The sequence below is a fragment of the Aspergillus pseudonomiae genome (assembly GCF_009193645.1).
Source record: "Aspergillus pseudonomiae strain CBS 119388 unplaced genomic scaffold BDV37scaffold_208, whole genome shotgun sequence".
NCBI lineage: Eukaryota > Fungi > Ascomycota > Eurotiomycetes > Eurotiales > Aspergillaceae > Aspergillus > Aspergillus pseudonomiae.
Genome location: NW_022476200.1, coordinates 1 through 16,566, shown reverse-complemented (window position 1 = coordinate 16,566; position 16,566 = coordinate 1). Strand labels below are relative to the sequence as shown.

The 16,566-nt window shown below is 44.3% G+C and overlaps 6 protein-coding genes across 6 annotated transcripts; 3 read left to right on the top strand and 3 right to left on the bottom strand.

Annotated features, from left to right (window-relative positions):
- Nucleotides 1-298: 298 nt before the first annotated feature.
- On the bottom strand, nt 299-2,846 carry BDV37DRAFT_277291 (ferric reductase family protein; the record flags this gene model as incomplete). Its single annotated transcript, XM_032085731.1, has 6 exons — nt 299-435; nt 506-668; nt 725-1,504; nt 1,617-1,939; nt 2,389-2,599; nt 2,655-2,846. 6 exons carry the CDS (start codon nt 2,844-2,846, stop codon nt 299-301), a joined length of 1,806 nt encoding a protein of 601 aa, XP_031934269.1.
- Nucleotides 2,847-3,316: 470 nt separating this feature from the next.
- Nucleotides 3,317-6,752, bottom strand: BDV37DRAFT_277289 (patatin-like phospholipase family protein; the record flags this gene model as incomplete). Its single annotated transcript, XM_032085730.1, has 6 exons — nt 3,317-4,277; nt 4,371-4,397; nt 4,448-4,502; nt 4,553-4,960; nt 5,058-5,618; nt 5,759-6,752. 6 exons carry the CDS (start codon nt 6,750-6,752, stop codon nt 3,317-3,319), a joined length of 3,006 nt encoding a protein of 1,001 aa, XP_031934268.1.
- A 551-nt stretch (nt 6,753-7,303) lies between these two features.
- On the top strand, nt 7,304-10,550 carry BDV37DRAFT_289845 (uncharacterized protein; the record flags this gene model as incomplete). Its single annotated transcript, XM_032088562.1, has 4 exons — nt 7,304-7,548; nt 7,595-7,636; nt 7,691-7,899; nt 9,898-10,550. 4 exons carry the CDS (start codon nt 7,304-7,306, stop codon nt 10,548-10,550), a joined length of 1,149 nt encoding a protein of 382 aa, XP_031934267.1.
- Nucleotides 10,551-10,889: 339 nt separating this feature from the next.
- On the top strand, nt 10,890-11,273 carry BDV37DRAFT_289844 (uncharacterized protein; the record flags this gene model as incomplete). Its single annotated transcript, XM_032088561.1, has 1 exon — nt 10,890-11,273. One exon carries the CDS (start codon nt 10,890-10,892, stop codon nt 11,271-11,273), a length of 384 nt encoding a protein of 127 aa, XP_031934266.1.
- A 1,094-nt stretch (nt 11,274-12,367) lies between these two features.
- On the top strand, nt 12,368-12,831 carry BDV37DRAFT_277287 (CVNH domain-containing protein; the record flags this gene model as incomplete). Its single annotated transcript, XM_032085729.1, has 3 exons — nt 12,368-12,567; nt 12,675-12,730; nt 12,779-12,831. The coding sequence occupies 3 exons, from the start codon at nt 12,368-12,370 to the stop codon at nt 12,829-12,831; spliced, it is 309 nt and encodes a 102-aa protein (XP_031934265.1).
- Nucleotides 12,832-14,837: 2,006 nt separating this feature from the next.
- On the bottom strand, nt 14,838-16,383 carry BDV37DRAFT_289843 (uncharacterized protein; the record flags this gene model as incomplete). The annotated part of the gene is made up of 4 exons (XM_032088560.1): nt 14,838-15,125; nt 15,183-15,725; nt 15,778-16,000; nt 16,049-16,383. The coding sequence occupies 4 exons, from the start codon at nt 16,381-16,383 to the stop codon at nt 14,838-14,840; spliced, it is 1,389 nt and encodes a 462-aa protein (XP_031934264.1).
- Nucleotides 16,384-16,566: the final 183 nt, after the last annotated feature.

The following is a 16,566-nucleotide window of genomic DNA, read 5'->3' as shown; positions in this document are numbered from 1 at the left end:
TAATTCAACCAATTTAGATACTGTAGTTGTATATTATCATATTATACCGCTTTCTAAAAGAACTATGACCCCTGCATATTCTCTGGGGGCAAGGGTTTTAGCGAGACAGAGGACAGAGTCAACTATTCTGGTAAAATAGTCTAAGATAAACGTCTCAGTTACCTTACTTAAGTCTAATAATACTGAAGTATAGCTTCCTCACTAGTCGGTTGAGCAGTAATATTTTCGAGTAAAAAAAGGCTCTAACAATACAATATACAACAATACATGGAAGGTTATAGAACTCTAGTAGTCAAAATTACGGCGTGAAGAAAGACAGCCAATCTCGTCTTTCTTGCCAAGGCTGGAACTCAAGCTCGAAAAGCTCAACATCAAACCACACACTGTTCCTCACTAGCTGTCGCACTAGGTTTCGGATTCGGCGACGGGCAGAAACTAATAAGCGATTAGTATATCTGTTGGACAAACTAATGTACCCATGTATGTATGGGGAGGCAAGACTTACCCGTCACTAGAAGCTTGCCAGCCTGCCGCTTCATTTCGGTTGAAAGTATCTTTTCCCAATTTACCTTACCTCCATAGAATGAAATCAAATCATGATGGCCGATTTTTCGCGGCACCTGTATGTTGTCCGCACTCGAAGGGTCATAGACCATGACCTCAAGCATCTATATCTGGTCAGAGCGTCTAAGAATTTTATGCCAAAAAAGTACAGGATCCATACGTAACCGTCATCCTGCTTGACCAGATTCTGCAGCCAATCACGAGAACTCTCCCAATCGCCAGTCCGGTCTAATTGCCACACGAGAGTAATCTTCTGGGTAGTGACCCTAGCATTACGATGCAAGTATAGCAGCTCTTTGATATAAGGTAGCTGAGCCGCAATTCCAATTCCCGTAGTGATCATGAGAATGTGTCCGTAGTCCCCTACCTCCCGTGAAAGTCCGTAGTTATGAACCGGAGATGGTCCAAACGGCCCATCGATCCAAGCCCAATATTCACGGTCCGGCTCCATACATTTCAGCGCTTTTCTAGTAAACCCAGTGCGAGCCCGAAACAATATCGAGACAGAGATAGCTTCTCCTTCAGCATTTACCTCCCACCAAGTGATTGAAAAGGGATGAGATTGGAACAAATAAAAGATGCCGAGTGAAGGCACGCCAAGGTTGATTCTTTCCCCCGCTCGTACCTCCCAGGGTCGCGGGAGGTGCAGTATAGCTTGTACAATATCTTCAGCATATGGCTTCATGACCATGCGGACAGATCGTTTGCCCAGGACTTTATTGCGATAGATAATTCGCAGAAGCTGAAAGGTCCCGGTAATTGTGAACGTGCAGATACATGCAAGTAAATATTTGCGAGAGAGATCATGTGCCGGGTCAAGGTGTTGCCAGATCCATATGAGGCCAAGGACAGCACATGCCAAGTGAGTAACGAGGAAAACTTCATATACACGACGTTTCACGGTTGGGAGCAGTAAAAGGGACAGAAACATACACCCACTCTAAAATTATATTAGTACTTTCTTTCCAGCAGGCATGTAACCACAAATAATAAAGGGTAAAGGAAAAGTACTGGCTTGCCAGAAGACCAAAAAAGTGTGTCGAAATCGATACATCGAATGGGACTTCATGGTAGGTAATAACAACATGAACAGTAGCTTGGATGACAGTCATAAATCCCGCTGTTCTGTGTATAATCCCGTAGGTTTCTAGAGATAGCCCAAGAAGGCGGGCACTAAAGTCCCGGCCACCGGAGAAATAAAGTGGGAGTAAATTGATCAGTGAGAGATGAGCAGCACGCGTTCCTTTTTCAGAGGGAGTGTTCACCCCGATAAAGTTGCAAACGGCAGTCCCAATAAAGTAGACCATAACCATAGCTACTTGCAAGGGAGACAATGAATCGATGCCAAAGACCCGCCAACTAGACCTTGGGTATGCTACATATCGGAGGAAAAGGTGGTGTGGGCTTTGTGAGCCTAGGCAAGAGTAGCAGGTGATAAAAAGTTGAGAAATTCTTCTACCCAGTGAATACATAAACAGCAGTAGCAGAATAGCTCCAAGAGTAATAAAGTAAGTGGTCTCTAAGACCTTCATGTTGACAGTAAATAGATCAAATAGTGCACTGTTATCTATGGTCGTTAAATTCTGAGTAAAATGCCAATTGCTTTCAGCTCTATGCTATAATATATATTTCCACTTGATATATCCATGTTCACGTAAAGACTGATATCGCGTAGATTACAGGAGGGGAAAAATACATGAATACGACGCTTGGTTCTTTTTTTTTTTTTTTTTTTTACCAAAGAAAAAAAAGTTAGTTAAATGTCTGGGATTGTATCGTACAAAGTTATCACCGGGTCAATTATAAGGACCCTGATAAATCAACGAACACTATCCTCGCTCATCTCACACATATCATTTTCTTCCACATCTGGGCTTCTGGGGCTTTGTGGATAGATTTCGGAAGCTAAACCCCAGCGATGAGCCAGATCGCAGAAAAATAGTACCAGTTGGATAAAGTCTTTCCGTTCCGCTTCAGTGAACCGTGAGTATACCAAATCCTCAGCATACAATCTTTTAATTGATAGATTCCGTGACTAAAGCCAGAACTGTGTCAATACTTGAAGTTTATGATGAAAGCATTGGACTCACGAGATACTGGTCCGGTGGTGGCCAGATAGGGTCTTGGATTGACTTGAATATAAAGCCATGTTGGGGATAATCAACAAAGATATAGACTTTACAGTCATGAAATAATGATAATTCAGTGGCAGTCTCCACAAGACTTCCAAGTTTCTCGGTGTAATGCTCAGGTGACTTCCGAGTGAAAGGAAAATTTGCCATTATATCACCAGGTCAAATGTCAAGGGGAATAAGAAATAAATCTAAGTTTTCAGGAGTTATAGCATCAGATATATATATTAGTTAACTACTAGGAAGAATATTACTAAACAAACGGTACTTCGTTTTATCTGGATGGGGTTTTTTCTAACAGTGAGCTCGGCAATCCGCTTGCTTAGCAAGATCCTTTTCATTTAAAGTTCGACCTTGGATATCAGCTAAACTAGCACTAGGAATCCAACAGCTAGGGATGTACAGAATCCACTGAGAAATAAAATGACATTATTTGTTACTTTCCTTCCGACTTGTCTTAGAAAGCTCAGACCCTCTGGACAAAGAAAAGTCCGCATTAGGCCTAGTCCACATATCATAAAAAGAAAGAACAAGAGTATTATATTTTTCCAAGTAAGTATACTCGAAGTCCCACATTAAATAACCTATCGATGTCTTTTGTGAACCAGTCAGGCTTGAGCTTACCCCACGATACAAACTCGTTTCCCACCCATGTCTTCCGCAGATATTGACGATGTACGCTTTCTGCGAAGCCCCCGAAAACGACTGGGCTGACTATCACACGAATCACACGGGCCAATAGATGGCCGCCCATGATCGGGCCGGCCGAATGGATGATCTCCTAGTCGCTGTATCGTGTCAAGAGATTGTACACTGGCGGGAAATCCGCTAATTCTCCACTTCTGATGGCGGCCGATACGTAAATATATGTTTTTTTCCTCTGCCGGATGTCTTAAAAGGAGGGCAACGTGTTTTTTGTAGCGTCCACAGGTAAGGCATATGTCACCAAGGCCACCGAACTTGACGAGGGACTCTGAATCAGTGGTGAACTCGATAGTTTCTGGGTGAAGCTGGCGAAGAGCATTGACGATAGGTTTGGCTGGTCCTTTACATCGAATTGTGCCGTGGCACCAGGTTAGTGTCTCAGAAAATGTTTCCTCCACATGATGATCCAACGCGAAATAGAAGCGAGCAACAAGCAGAGCCGTTGCTGCTTCTCGGGCCTGTTTGGCACTCCCAGGCTGGAGAATGACTAAATTACGGTAATCATCCATGGCTTCGACATTGTCGATTGTACATGCCATGTCATTCAAAGATACGTCCATCCGGATATAGTCGGGCCTTACGGCGCTGTTCAGCTGTTCCACCAGTAGCCGCCACTTAGACGCAGCACCCAAATTTGCCATGAAGGCGTCAAATCCCCTTCTGAGAAATCCATCCCGGAAAACATGGCGAAAATGTGGTGATCGCTCAGAGGAGGGGCCGGTGTCACCGGTACCCAATGAGATAAGCCTTGCGATTCCGTTCTTGGAAGGCCATATTCGGCGATAAAGTCTGGAAGCAATACCAGCAGCGAAGTTGTCCTGTAATCCCCCATCTTGAAAGGAACCAATGTCCCGAAGATGCGCCGTTGAGAAAAAGCTGGCAAACTTTGTTAGAAATAGTACCCAGCTATGAGTGATGCAACGTCATTCGACAATTCCTCCGAGTTATAGACAGGGGGAGTCAACTTACAATGGCGCGGCTGCAGTAGCCCTTGCACTATCTGATGTTAGAGCAGGGTTTATTTGGCCTTCCACCACATAACTTACACTTCCCACATCAAAGGTTCCGTATCTCTGGTTTCAGCTCGGAATAACTCATAATCTGTGGCAAAAAGTCAACCGAGGCAATCCGTGTTAAGGAGAATATCATACCATAACCCTTTGAAAACCAATCTACCGCATTGAAATTGCCAAAAATGAAAGATCGTGTGTCCTTGGCGATGCTTGCTGCAACAACTCCAAACTTTGGTTTGGACTGAAGCGTTGGATGAGAGGTCCCGCAAGCTGGATCAAAAATACGTTTGTATCTGCTGAACGCGTCCTGTAGAGTAGTGTCGAACAGCCTCGGGTCGTAGCAACTGTCGTGGAGAAACCATGATAGCCATTTTGGAATGTTACCTAGCAGCGAATCCTGTCCAAGAATTGCGTGAAGCAGTCGAGATACTACTGGCTGTCGGCGCTCGCGGAAGATCCGACGGGCGAGGAAATCAAATTTTTCGGAGCATAGAGACACGTCCCACTCCATGCCAATTAGGCCTAGAACTAGCAAGCCTCCTGTACCTATTAGCAGGGGGGCAAATCCTATGGAAAAAACACGAAACCGTTGCCTGACGGGAGACCCGAGGCTTTGGATGCGCTAATTTAGTGCCAGACTTACCCGAGCTGGACCCAATGGCAAGATCAATGAGGTCTCGTAACTGACAGCCAGGGCCTAAACTTTCTTGGACCATGATCATGTACTCCAACGGAATTCCTCCCCGAACACCCCCACCGTCGATCGCTAGAATTGTTGGATTCATGGTAGGTGGCAAGACATCGACCACAAACTTGGCCTGGGAATTACAAAGGAGGCAGGAAGACAGTGTGAACTGATACTCTGCGCTGGACACTGGGGTCCCAAATAGTTGAGGACAAACATCGCAAATGTTATGACAACAGGGCAGGGCGTGTTGCGCGGTGCGAACAAGGCAGTAGAGGCAAATTCTGTCTGATTGCAGACGACCCAGCTCATAGTTCATTGACAAAAGCTGTTCACGCCGATGGTCCACGGATGCCAGTCCGCGATCGACTAGCGAGTGAAACTGTCTCACAAAGTCTCGCTCCAAGTCATAAACTATGATCGCCAACGGACGGGAAAAGGCTGGGCCTCTGTAATTGCGAAATGCCTGGACGATCGAGGAACGATATAGTGTCTGGAACACTGCTTTTGGATCCAGTACTAAACCCAGTTAGAATAACAATGGCGCGGGCCGTATAAGCTGGGGTAATAAGGTACGGTGCGTGGTATCGGGCCAAAAAAGGAAAGCAACGCGCGGGGCGGGGGCGGGAGAGTGGAACAATAGGAACGCCCCAACTTACGTATCATCTCGGGTGTGTAATGGTCCATTAGCAAGGCAGACGCGATAGCCGAAAGTAAAATTTCCAAGAGGCATCCCTCCTGGACGCCGAGCTCTAAGAAATGTGAGATATGGCTACTCAATCCGGTAGTGACAGGATTCGCTTCCCTGGAGGCCTTTACGATATCAAATTGAGGAGGGTCATCGGAGGTAAATTGCCGGATTGCCGACAGAAACAATGCCTTTAGGTGTAATATATTCCACCATACCCACTTTTCCCGGCGGGCAGCCTGTATATTATTGGTTTGGATTTTAATCCATGTGCGCAGACTATCGTATCTCGTTGACTCCGAATAGGCCTGGCCCAAATAGAACAAATTGACGGAATAGAATGACCCGGAGAAGGAGGCTGAATCAACCTCTCGGAGTTTTTCGTGGAATTTATCAATCATAGCGTTGCCTGGATCGTTCTGTAGCACCACAAGTACCCGGGGCCGGATTGCCTCAGGCAGCCCTGACGCAGGTCGGAAGCGGGTACAAACAACTAAAAATTCGGCTACAGTAAGGAGATTGGGATAGTCATCGGCAAAGATACAGACACAATCCGAAAATAAAAATAACAAGCACGCATATATTAATTTCAATGCGTCGATGCTATGATCCCACGTGACCGAGTAGTCATGCACCCCTGGCATAGGGTCGTGATGATCCCTGTCTGTACTAAGGTCTCCATCTGCAAAGAGTATTGGGTTGTCGCTGTCGACTGTAATCATATCATATCGCAAGCCGATACTTGCCCTTGGTTTTGTTCGCCTAATATTATTCTGGGGAAAGATCGACTGTAGAGCAATATCCTTCGTTTTTTTGCCAAGGAAGACTGAAAGGGTGGGATGCTGATGACCAGGTCGGACAAGTTCCGATGCTATCTGTCCTAACCGGCCATAGTCGCGAATGACAAAAGTACCGTCCCTACTACGGCTGACATCCAGCCAGTTAGTCTCACTTCTGGTATGCATGGCGTATGTGTTTGCCTGGAAGGAGCTCCAATGTAGCCAAAGGTTTGATAGAACGTTCCGTTGAATGAATTGCCCATGAGGCTATGACCCTCGACTGGGCGCCTCCTATTTAATATATTGTCTTGATGATCTAAACATAGACAGGCACACACTTTCTGTTTCGAACAATGACTAGATACAATAGAGCATACAAAGACCAGTCCTTTGCACCGTCTCGATTCTTCTTTTTCTAAAGGTTATTACTGTTTCACATACATACTACACATTTGTCTGCTTTCCTTATCTATTCCGCTTTTATTTCCCTTTAATAGAAAGGTGGGGCAGTGACCAGGCCTAAAACAATTGACAAAGAAACCAGACGGGTGGCACAGTAAACCAAGCGATAAAAGACAGGGGTAAGAAAACAATCAATTCTAATTTTGGTTCCCAACGCATGATAGCTAATATCGGTTCCCAACGTATAATACCTGGAGTCATAGTACGTATAAAAGGAAGTTCTAACACCTTCTCCTAAAGGGTGTCCAAATCAATTTTCCTCGTCTATTTACAATATGTACCCATTCAATCCCACGACATATGATATCGCTGAGCAAGGAACGAGTGATGAGCACCTGGATTACGCCTATGCTACCCAGAATGTACTAGACCGTCATCTAGCATCGGCAAATACTGTCCCAGCAACGCAGGGAGGCTCCCAGGTTGATCCATCTTTGCTGCGCAGTTCTTTTCCAATAGGACAGGATGAGGCAGGCAGTCTCTATGATGCCTTTCTTACTCCACGAGAACAAGAAACACAGTAAGTACCCTCGACATATCCACTGGTAGTTAGCTAACATCCTTAGCCATCGATCTCCTAACAAAAGCCAATCTGAACTGTTAGCACCGTGAGTCTAGATAGCAACATTTCTTGTCACATTGCTAAGTAGTACACTTGGTAGGGTCCTTCAGATGCTGTCCGAGGTGCTAGGTCAGAAGACGGATGGGAAGGCAAACGGAAGCGTCCATGAACAAGCCAGCGAGCAGAATGGCGGAGGAGCTGATGATGGTGGTGACGCACAGGTGAAGTATTTAAGGCAGAAGGTTGACAGGCTTACTTCACGGGTCGACGCCATGGAAAGTAGACTTCAACAACTGTTTATGCTCACTGGTAAAATCGACAGTCTTTCTCAAAGCTTGGATGACATTCGGAGCACGGTGGAGAAGCAGAATCAAAGAATGAATACTATAAGCACAGGAGTAGATGATGCAAGTGGAAGATTCCGTCACCTACTCTCCCGTCTTTCTAGACCACGGGATCACGATGATGAGGCAGCTTTGTATGATAGCTATTCCTAGAAGTGTATCTATATTGATTTAGTACAGGTGTGTGTGTGTGTGTGTGTGTGTGTGTGTGTGTATTCATACGCTGACCCCTCGCCTACGGCGATATGCAGGATCCAACTATAGCTATCTATCTATCTTTTCTATTTACTTTCCTGACGAACTTGGAGCCTCGTCAAGGCCTGTGTTGGCCACTGCCTGGGGTTCTGTTCTGCGGCCCTCGTGGCGCGCGACTTCGAAATCTCTGAGACGCCTCCGCAAAATCCAACACCGCATTTATAATGCAAGTATCTTGCGTAGGTTGGCCTGGCTCACCTTGCTGGGTTCCTCCCAACATCATCGAGACACTGTTAAATGCAGTTCCGATCTTCTTCCGTAGTTCCTGGCGAGGTTGCCGCAGCTTTGGGCAGTCGACTAGCACATGGGTTACCGTTTCTTTGGCCCCGCATACGCATACATCGTCCTCGATTTAGTACAGGTGATTGCAAAACCGGTGCACAGATTTCCCGCTCTTTGAATCTCTCTCGAGATATGTGCTACTAAGTATTGAAATGGCTAAGTGCGAACTCTTTCACCAATTAAATCCCAGGCCTTGAATTACTAAGTTATAGATCTATCCTTATTTAAACTAGTGCCCATCTAAAAGAAATAAGTAAGAGTATGAAAGCCATGCACCAGTTTTGCAATCACCTGTAACACGCGCTCAATTTTTGCTTCTGTAAAGTTTGGCTTGACAGGTGAAAGACCTAGACACTGTATAGATGTTTGATGATTGCTAAGCGCCAAGCGCTCTGGTACTGGGAGCCGACCTCGCGTTCCGATTGGTTGCTCAAACGAGACGCCACGGGGCTGAAGCGCTCCACTTGTCTTGAGCTGTGGCCAGGGGTAAGCCGCAGGCCTGGCCCTACTCTGGAGTAGTATGGAATACAGGGGTTTCTTACCAGCTATGATAACTAGTTAGTTAATTATCTCTTCTTGTTTACGGAAGGGGCTGTAAACATATTCTTGGAAGTTTACATAACAGTGTTTTATTACCAGGGAAAGCTATCAGAGTATAGTTTACCGGGTTAAGAAATATTTTATTTTATATCAGTTCTCTTGTAACTATTGTACCTCTGTATCTGTGTTTTGTTCGCTCGCTAGTTATAGCCGATTTTACAGCCGATTTTACACTTGGTATGTATTTATGATCATATAACTGGATACAGTATCAATGCGGCTTTAGTATACGTTGTCTGTATTGTATCATTATACGGAGGTATTCTAAAATTTGTCGAACTGCGCTAGTAATATTTGCCTGAGGCGGAGATAAAGTCTATACCTCACACTTTACTACCACATGATCTAAAACATTGTTATATGATTATTAACCAATTGGCTGTTTCCTAGAAGAGTAGGCGTATTTTGTATTGGTATAGGTAACGTAGTGATAGACCACTTATTACCTGTAAAGTAAGGGCTTTACTTCTACCTGAGGCCAATATTACTAGCGCAGTTCGATAACTTTTGAAACACACCTCCGTACTTTAGGTTTTGACTCGTTCGGATATGATTGCAGTAAACCTTCGTCTAAAAGCCTTATACATCCTTCTCTCCACCTAAACGATACGGAAGTCATTTTGGCTGCATGTAGCAGGGGCCAAAATTAACGTATTATATACGGGAAGCAGACAGGTATCTTGATAATATCAAGATGGATTCTTTTTCATTGGGAGGCTCCGTCCCATTTCTATCGGTGTGTACATGACCGTCTTTGTCACAGTCCCTTGGTTTAATCAAAACGGCCTATAGACCCAACAACACACTACGACTGATAGCCCCACAGTGCTAAAGGACTTTCTGGATCACGAGCAGGTGATAAGGTTCTATCAGCATCAGTTAGAGCTTCGCCTTAGGGAGGACAACGCTCGTTTCCAGCAGGAGCAGAATCTCAACGACCACTTGGAACAAAGATTGCTAGATATGCAGTGGATAAACTACCATCTCGATGCTCGTATTACCCAGATGTCTGAGAGGACAGAAACACTTCAACAGGATTTAGTATTGGAGCGAGCAAAATCCCAAGATTTGGAGTGCCGCGTGGCGACCTTATCTATGATCAACCATTCCCTCATGAATTCATCGACAGCAACAATATCCGCTACCAGAAATGCTCTAGACAATTCAACAGATCCTTCTCAATTATATCTCGAAAATAAGAGCTACCAGGAAACTATCAAGGATCTTCGGACAACGGTCATGTTAAAGGAGGAAGTTATACAAACGCTCCAATCAACTATACAGTTAGCCCTCGGTCTATACTCCCCTTACTCTCCGGCCGATCAAAGCGATGGCTCAACCACAGTCATAGACCAAAAAGATGAATATGGTAATAGTGACGCCTGTGCTCCCCTCAACATAACAGTTGGCTGCTACGTGGAGGGAACAAATGAGCACATGATTGGAAAAGCCGCATTGGAGATGGATGGGATTGAGTAACGCAGAATGTATCGTCCTGTTTTTTTATCATATGTCATTTTCCAAATTCTCTATTCCAAACATCCGCCCTGGTAACTCGCATTGATACCTGCGGTTAAAACCCCCAATGTACTAGTAACCTTCTATTTTTAGAGATTTACACCCGGATGTTGATACATACATAATCACCACAGATTAGTATAACTGTATCAGTATGTACATGTTAGCCTGCCAGTATTAATTGTTCAAGCCGCGTCACACCTCTGGGAAACGGCCAGTGACCGGATATATAACCCTAGCATAGTATCTTACTCTTCGCCCAGCACTGTGAGGAGCTATTTCTGGCATACCAAGGAGATCATGGAATATCACCAACAAACCACATTGTATCCCATTGCCGAAGAGATTACGCCTCAAGACCATCATATCCTACGGCATGGCGGCACCTCCTCTAATATTGAACGACTTCCTTCACGCCTACGGCAATCAAAGTCTCCACCGAGGAGTCTAAAGAAACAGGTCGAGGACATGGCATATGAGGTTAGCTACTTAAAAGCCGAGCTCTTGTGGCACGCGGAAACCAAGCAAGCTCTGTTACAGTTCCAGGATCAGATGTACGACATATTCAATAAAATGGAGGATGCTCTAGTCCAAGTTAATGTTCGGCTCCGTGACGCCGAGAACCGCTACTTAGAAATCTGGGGATTGAATGGCCGCGAGTGCAGAAGTGGAGAGATGATCTAAAGTGTAGGAATACAGTACACAACATCGATTCACTTTTCAGGAGATATCTTCCTTGAAGTTCGAGACAAGTCGCTGGTACGAGAAATCAGCATTATTCTATGTACTTTAATCAAATCGAGATACACAAGTGTTTGCTCGGGCCATGGGCTTCATTCCTATTATTATAGTTGATTATCGGAAGCTGAATAGTGTTAACAGTGCTTGAGACACCACAGGCGGTTGTAATACTGTAGCTTACCTTTCGTGGTTATGTTCCAAGAACTTACAAACATAATTATATTTGTTGGACGTCGGTCGTAGCATTGGATAGTGATTTCGACTTCTTGAGAGGTCATTTTGGTTTCGCGGAATGGTCTTGCGCGAAACTTCTGGTACAGCCACTTTGCCAAGCTTCCAATCTCGGTATTATTCATTCTGACCTGTCAAGGGATGTCTGATATCGTAGTGTTTATGGCAGAATTGGAAAATCCCGCATATTCTTGATAAAAGAATTGGCACAGGAGTTGTCAAGTGTCAAGTGTTTATGTCGACAAAACGTACCGGTCATCCTCTTTGTATTCTTTAGATTACAATTTTCTACTTACGTATTATACTGGGGAATTGCGAGAGCATACCAAAGGATTTTTAGATACCGAGAAAGGAAGTGTCTGGTAACAACAAGCCCTACTACTTCCTATGGATTTTAATTACCACCAAGGGATTTATTTCATAGTATGTATTCGGTGGCGCCCTGGAATATAGGATTATGACCAATACAGAATAAATTACAACGTGGAGATACCCTGCTCGGTTGCAAAGAGCATCCCTAGGTGAAACATCCCTGTTGACCGTCGTTATAGGACCTCTAATATTGATACAGTAATTATATTATCTGATGGAATGTTATTGCCATGGGCAAGTCTAGATTTTTAGGTATTGGCTGCGTCATAGAAACATTTCATAGGTATATAATATTAGAAATTCCCAGTAGTAAGTCGTGTTCAGCATACTCTTTCGATTCATATTCTGGCTTGTTTCCGGCCAAACAAGAGCACGCGGGTATTATTAGTTATTCTCTTCAAACAGAACAACAGGCTTCCTATCGTTTCAACAGGATGCAGTATAAAGCGTTTACTATTGCCCTCCTTGGACTCGGCAAAAGCTATGCAGCGCATTTTTCACAGACATGCAGCTCTCTGGACCTCCAAGGGTCTCTCCTAGTGGCCAAATGCTCGGGGTCACCTAATAAGTACTACGATACTGTGGTTGACCTGAACAAGTGTGTGGGAAATAGAGACGGTACTCTTATGAGAGGGTATGTATTTCATAGCTTGTCCTGAATCAGAAACTCATATGTTATAGAAATAATTTCTTGGGAAATATGGAGTGTAGCTTCTGCTTGTTAGCAGGAACGCAGATTAGGTGTATGTGTTATGGAAGAAAGGGGGTAATGGCGCCGTCTTCCATCTTGAACCTGGGTAAGTGAGCAACATGTCAACTATTCTATTGCCTACTAACTGTAGTAGATGAATTCGTAACCAACGAAGGTGGAGTTTTGGTTTGTGACAAAGAGGACTAGGTAACACTGCGACAATACCAACAATAAGACTAGTTTGTCGGCTTTCTGCCCAGTGGTATCGCAAAAGGAAGCAAGTAGAAGTGAATCTAGCACTCGGGACTATACTCAAGCTGTTTGGTATCTCTATACTCTGTTGTTGTATTTGCTATAGTTTTGCACTATCTCTAGGCCTGTTTTAACTAGCTAGCCTCGCATATAAATGTACGGCTTTTATGGTGTAAGACAGGTGCCCGCTCTAGAAACCTTCAGAATAAGGCGAAAAGTAATAGGCAGGTAAGCTGACTTGCAAGCAAATGTATCTTTAATTTTGCGCCACAGAAATATAGATAGATATTATTAAACTTAAATATACTATACATTTTCTCACAATGGGCCTGACCACTGGACAGGTAGAAAAAATAAAATAATCAAAAAGGCGGGAAGCATCGAGAAGAAATAGTTAGGAATTTCCATATATATCTACTACCACCATCAGGATATGGCAACTGGAATAAAGAACATGACAAAAGAAATAATTGCTTTAATCCAGTATCGAGATATAAAGACGATATCTTATATCATACATCAAAAGCCTCATAGTTAATCCAACAATTAAATTGGTCCATATCTGTGTCAGATGTTGAAAGTCCATGGCCCTGTGGAAAGCCCAGTAATGGCTGCTGTATACCAGGTTGGTGCGTATTTGTAAACTGATAGGAGCTCATAAATGTTGCTGGTGAAGGTCCCAGAGCATGGCAGCCACCCGCTGGATATTCTTGCACACTGGAACAGTCGTCTGATATGAAACCTGGGAATTGGGCCGGCAGACAGTAAAGACACAATGCTCCTGGTGTTTCTAGTAGGGGGGGAAACTCATATTGGACACCGTCCAACATCGCCGTCTCATTGAAGTTGCACTCCGCGCAAGTACTAAGCATATCATGACATGTAAGAAACTGAGGATACCAGGCTTGATCGGAGGATATGGAAGCTTCTGGAGCACAAGAATCAAAGGGTGCAGGTAAGGTGTAACTTTCTGGCTCTGCCGAGTTACTGTTACCCCTTAGGCAACCAAACATAGAAGCTTCCATTATAAGGGAGTGCTGCACTCCAGCCGACCCAGGACTTATCGCGTGGCCAGAAGTAGTATTGTGGCGGCTCCTTATATCTATATTCCTCACTGACCATTTAGGGTGTGCCTCCATGTGATTCTTCTTATCGATACTTGCCAAGATTCTAAAGTTATTTCGAACTTCTTGAGGCTCCATCTCCCAGCTTTGCCCAAAGGCTATGGACAATATTTTCTGATTGTTCTGTGCCAGCCATTTCTTAGCACGCTCAATATATGCTTGCCGATAGAGTAAAAAGGAATTCATAGGCTTAGTAACTTTGCCGTTTCTTTTGATAACTTCCTGAAGGCGAGTCTCTGTGGACCTGTGGACCCAGCTCTCCATGTCTCTTATGGGGATATGCGCAAGATGCTCAGTTGACTGACTTAAGGGGGCTGATAACTTGATTGTAGACGGATCTTTTTTACGATCCCGCCTCTTGCACGCCTTTTTCTTCTTCTTTACCGGGAGCTTCTTGGACACTTGGGTATTCATGTGTATCCTGGGGCTTAACAGGGTAAAGTTTGGGATCAGCTAGTAGAAGAATTATGCTTCAAAGCTTTGCAGGGAATGCTAGAACAAAGGCAACGCTATCAGCGAGTAGAAATAAATGCAGATTTGTGGCAAGTTTTTTTTAGAGAATAATAAAGAATATAGAAAAACATGTACATCGTAGTTCTATGGACTATGTGTATGATTCCGCCTTAGATTTATTAAATAAAGCTTACAGTATTTTTAGCCATTGCCTCAAATGTAATTTACTCGCTCCATCTATTGTAAATTACAGTCTCTTCTTTTCCAAAGTTATAAATAGCTCTACACTATATCTCTTGGGATTATTTTACTATCTTTGTATTGTTGGAAAGATATATTCTGTGCCGTTGGAGTAAGCAACTTTTCGTTTCTTCCGTTTATTCCTTACACAATGCCTTGTCCTGTAGGGGCTTGGGCACCCCTCTCGCGCATTATCGTCATAGATCCAGGTGTCACTGGTCGCCTCTCTCGGCCTGAGCGTCTTCGTCGAATATATTTTGTCATCGCACCACCCTCCACGCAGGCTGTCAGCCCCTCTACGACTTCTAGTATCATCCGCTCTGGGTTCAGCGCGGTATCACCTGCTCCAATTGAGAGATTATTCGATAAGCGTCGGAAATTCCAAACCGTCCTGATTCCGCAACTCCAGCCGTCGCGCTGTCGCGGAGTAGGCTATGTCGGCTATATTAGTACTTTGTAAGGCACTTATAGATGGGGACTGATACTTACTACTTCTGCGTAGGAGAACTTTAAATCGCCAAACTGCTCCTGAACTATATCTTCTATTCGGAGACTGGTATTCAGCTTAGCCCTCGAATCATAATGGTGTATAACCTTGTCCCGTTCGTTGATCTCCAGTAACGAGAAATGGCTCCCTTGATGGTTGATTGGGCAGAAAAAAACCAACGGGACCAGGTCTCCAGAGGGATCCCTGGCCTTTTCCCGAAACTCAGCCATCTTTTTGGCCCAGCCTCTTAGGGGATGTTTGATCGGGCGAAAATCACCGTTGCCATTCTCCTCATCCAACGGGATACTTAGACTATACCTAACAAAGGCAGGTTTATCAGAGATTTGCATGAGAGCATTGATAGTCCAACTATTCAGCCATTTGCCCGGGCGAAGTCGGTCGAAGATATCACATGGTATCTCTATACCATCGTTGATTGCAATCGTGTCATCGCGTCCAAATCTTGTCTGATCAAGTACCTTAATATTGACATCTTTGATCAAACGATCAATTTCTGACTCGAGCTGACCGTGAGGCAGGGGGTCCTTCGGTAATAGAATTAACATATACTCTGACTATTGCGGGCGAGTTACCTACCCCTTCCAAGGCAAAACATTCTTCCAGTTCACGGAGCTCGTTTTCGGAGAGTAGTTCTGCATTTTTTAGGTCCTCGTAGAAAATATGAAGATCTGGTGACCCATTCTTCACAAGTTGTTCTACTTGTGGACTGAGAATCTGGAGCAGCTTCGTATATCTAGTATCGGCTATGATATCCTTTACCAAGGTATCAAGCTGATCTATCTTCGATTTAACATAGACCCTAATCTATATCAGTAACGAAAGATATCAACACTATCTTAGCTCTTACCAGATATTTCGATCGAACAATATCCCAAGACCAAGTTCTTTCACGAGCTTGGTACACATCTTTCCTCGATAGAGCTGCGTGTTAATCCGCTTTCGCTGCAGATATTTCCCCTCCGCAGTTATACTGGAAGAGCCACTTCTTGATAGAGAGTTATACTCATCTTCATGCGGAGTGACTATTCCCACTCCGCTGATCCATCTGTCCTGTATTTGATTCATTACATGCAACGCCGCACCGCGCTCCCCTACTGATTTATTCTTTTTAGTTCTGAGTGTTTTCTTCGCAAGCTCCAACTGAGTATTGTACCACTCCCAAGCTCCTATATATTCGAGCATGTTCTGTACAGTACTTTGGCCTTGACGAGAATCGCTTATTTTGAGTATCTGTACCCACATCGACCCATCCGACCAATAGTTCTGGTTGGTAGATTCTGCGCTCGCTTCAGGTTGAACTTGTTGAAGCGATTGAAGGACTCGGATATGTAGATCCGAGGGAACACCATCCTTGTATTTGCTAAG